General features: G+C 32.3%; 1 protein-coding gene across 1 annotated transcript in view; it reads right to left on the bottom strand.

Annotated features, from left to right (window-relative positions):
• The window catches only part of LOC106882727 (tetraspanin-33), an 82,973-nt gene extending 81,330 nt beyond the window's left edge, over positions 1 to 1,643 (bottom strand). Inside the window, exon 1 of the mRNA XM_014933499.2 lies at positions 1,395 to 1,643. Within this exon, the coding sequence (XP_014788985.1) occupies positions 1,395 to 1,478 (84 nt within the window). The 5' untranslated portion in view covers positions 1,479 to 1,643. The remainder of the gene's footprint in view (positions 1 to 1,394) is intronic.
• Between the last annotated feature and the right edge of the window lie 329 nt (positions 1,644 to 1,972).

Here is a 1,972-nt window from a genome sequence, read left to right as displayed (position 1 = left end):
TATTTTCGCAAATGAAGTAAAAAAAAAAAATTTTTTTTTTCTGGCAATCAATCGTTTTCAGTCTCAGAAATGCCACAATCTTCGTTACTTTCCGTGAAATATCTTTATCCAATCAAAAAATAGGGTTTGAAAGCACGTGTTGTCAACTGTAAACACTCGTATCGAAGTGGAAGAGGCAGGCGGATCACAAGTTCTGACTCTTATATCTGTGGAAATCTTGTATATATATATATTTATGTATAATTCGATATACAATAAGAAAGCTAAGTTTAAACACATTAAATTAACGCGTAACATCTTTCATTAACGCCGCCCATTCACAAATGCACGATAACGATAAACAGTGTCGCATTTTATAATGTGCGAGTTGTGCAGGTTATTATGTATGTTATGCATTTATGTATAATTCGAAATACATTAAGAAAGATAAGTTTAACATTAAATTAACGCGTAACATCTTCATTAACGCCGCCCACTCACACACGCACGATAATAAAAAAAAACTGTCGCATTTTATAATGTGCGAGTTATGTATGCATGCATGCATTTTTGTGCATGTATGCGGCGAGGGTTCGTTCTTACCTGCTTTATTTGTCTATGTAAAATCCGTGTGTGAGCGAATACAAATACCTAAACCGAAACAGGCTCACACATGGACACCCGTTAGCTTTCTCTTCCACTTCGACACGTCAAAAGTAAATAAATAAAAACTTTTCACGGAAACTAACGAACAGATGACAAGTCGCGAATGGCATTTCTGAGAGTAAAAACGATTGATTGCCATTTTTTTTGTTTTTGTCAGAGGTTCTTTATTAATTTTATTACTACTGTTTCTTTTTAATATATTTTTTATAGTGTTAATTACCCATTGCATCACATATGTATCATTACAAAACCAAATTATGATACAAAATTAACACCCACTAAAAACAAAACAAGAACATACATGTATGTATATAACATATACATACATTGCGAGATGTGATATACTTTTCTAAAGGTTAACGTATTTTGTTTTGTATTGATGCATGATTAAAACTGAAAATATAAATCTTAAATCATGTATCATGTTATAAATATTGTACATGGATGGTACCGCAGAAAATAAGAAATGAGAGAGAGAGAGAGAAAGATTGAAAGGGGTATGGCAAGAAAAGGGAAAATCTAAATACATTTATATCCATGTGATGAATTAGAACTAACATTTGATATAATTAAAGCAAAAAGAAACAAAGTAATATAAATTAAAACTATTATAATAATTAAGAGCTATGATTACGGCAATAACGACCCCCTCGAACATACAAAGAAATATAGATGTATATATATATATACAGAGAGAGAGAGAGAGAGAGATAGAAATATGTGTACACTTATATAAATATAAAACTTACCCAAAATAGAAAGTTGAGCGAAAACAACGTATATTTTATAAACATACTAATTTCATTTCGACTCCAGTAGTTTCTCCGAGACATGGTTGGAAAAAATAATGGGGAAAGAGAAAAAAAAAGGTTCGGGCCGATTGATAAAACGGCGTCACTTCTACGTTAGTGACGGCGATATACGACAGAATTCAGCAGCCGCTCTTAGTACTGGTGTAGTAGTAATAGTAGTAGTGGGAATTACGCCTGTAGTAGTAGTAGTAGTAGTAGTAGTAGTAGTAGTAATGGGAATTATGCCAGTCGAAGTAGTAGTAGTAGTAGTAGGAATCTTACGAATAACAGTGCTAGTAAGTAGCTGCAGTAATAATAATAATAATAATAATACAACCAATAATAGTAATAGTAAGGAATAAGTGATACCAGTAGTAGTAATATTCGTTTCTTTATTTTTCTTATCCCCTTAGTTAGCAATAAAAATACTAGTAGTAGTAGTAATAGTAACAGCAGCAGCAGCGGTTATAATATACCAAGGTGCGTATATCTATGTGATTATATGTGTGTGTGTGTGCGTGACGTATTACAGATCT

The sequence above is a fragment of the Octopus bimaculoides genome, chromosome 4 (assembly GCF_001194135.2).
Source record: "Octopus bimaculoides isolate UCB-OBI-ISO-001 chromosome 4, ASM119413v2, whole genome shotgun sequence".
NCBI lineage: Eukaryota > Metazoa > Mollusca > Cephalopoda > Octopoda > Octopodidae > Octopus > Octopus bimaculoides.
The sequence above is the reverse complement of the archived record's forward strand: the minus strand, read 5'-3'. Positions and strand labels throughout refer to the sequence as shown.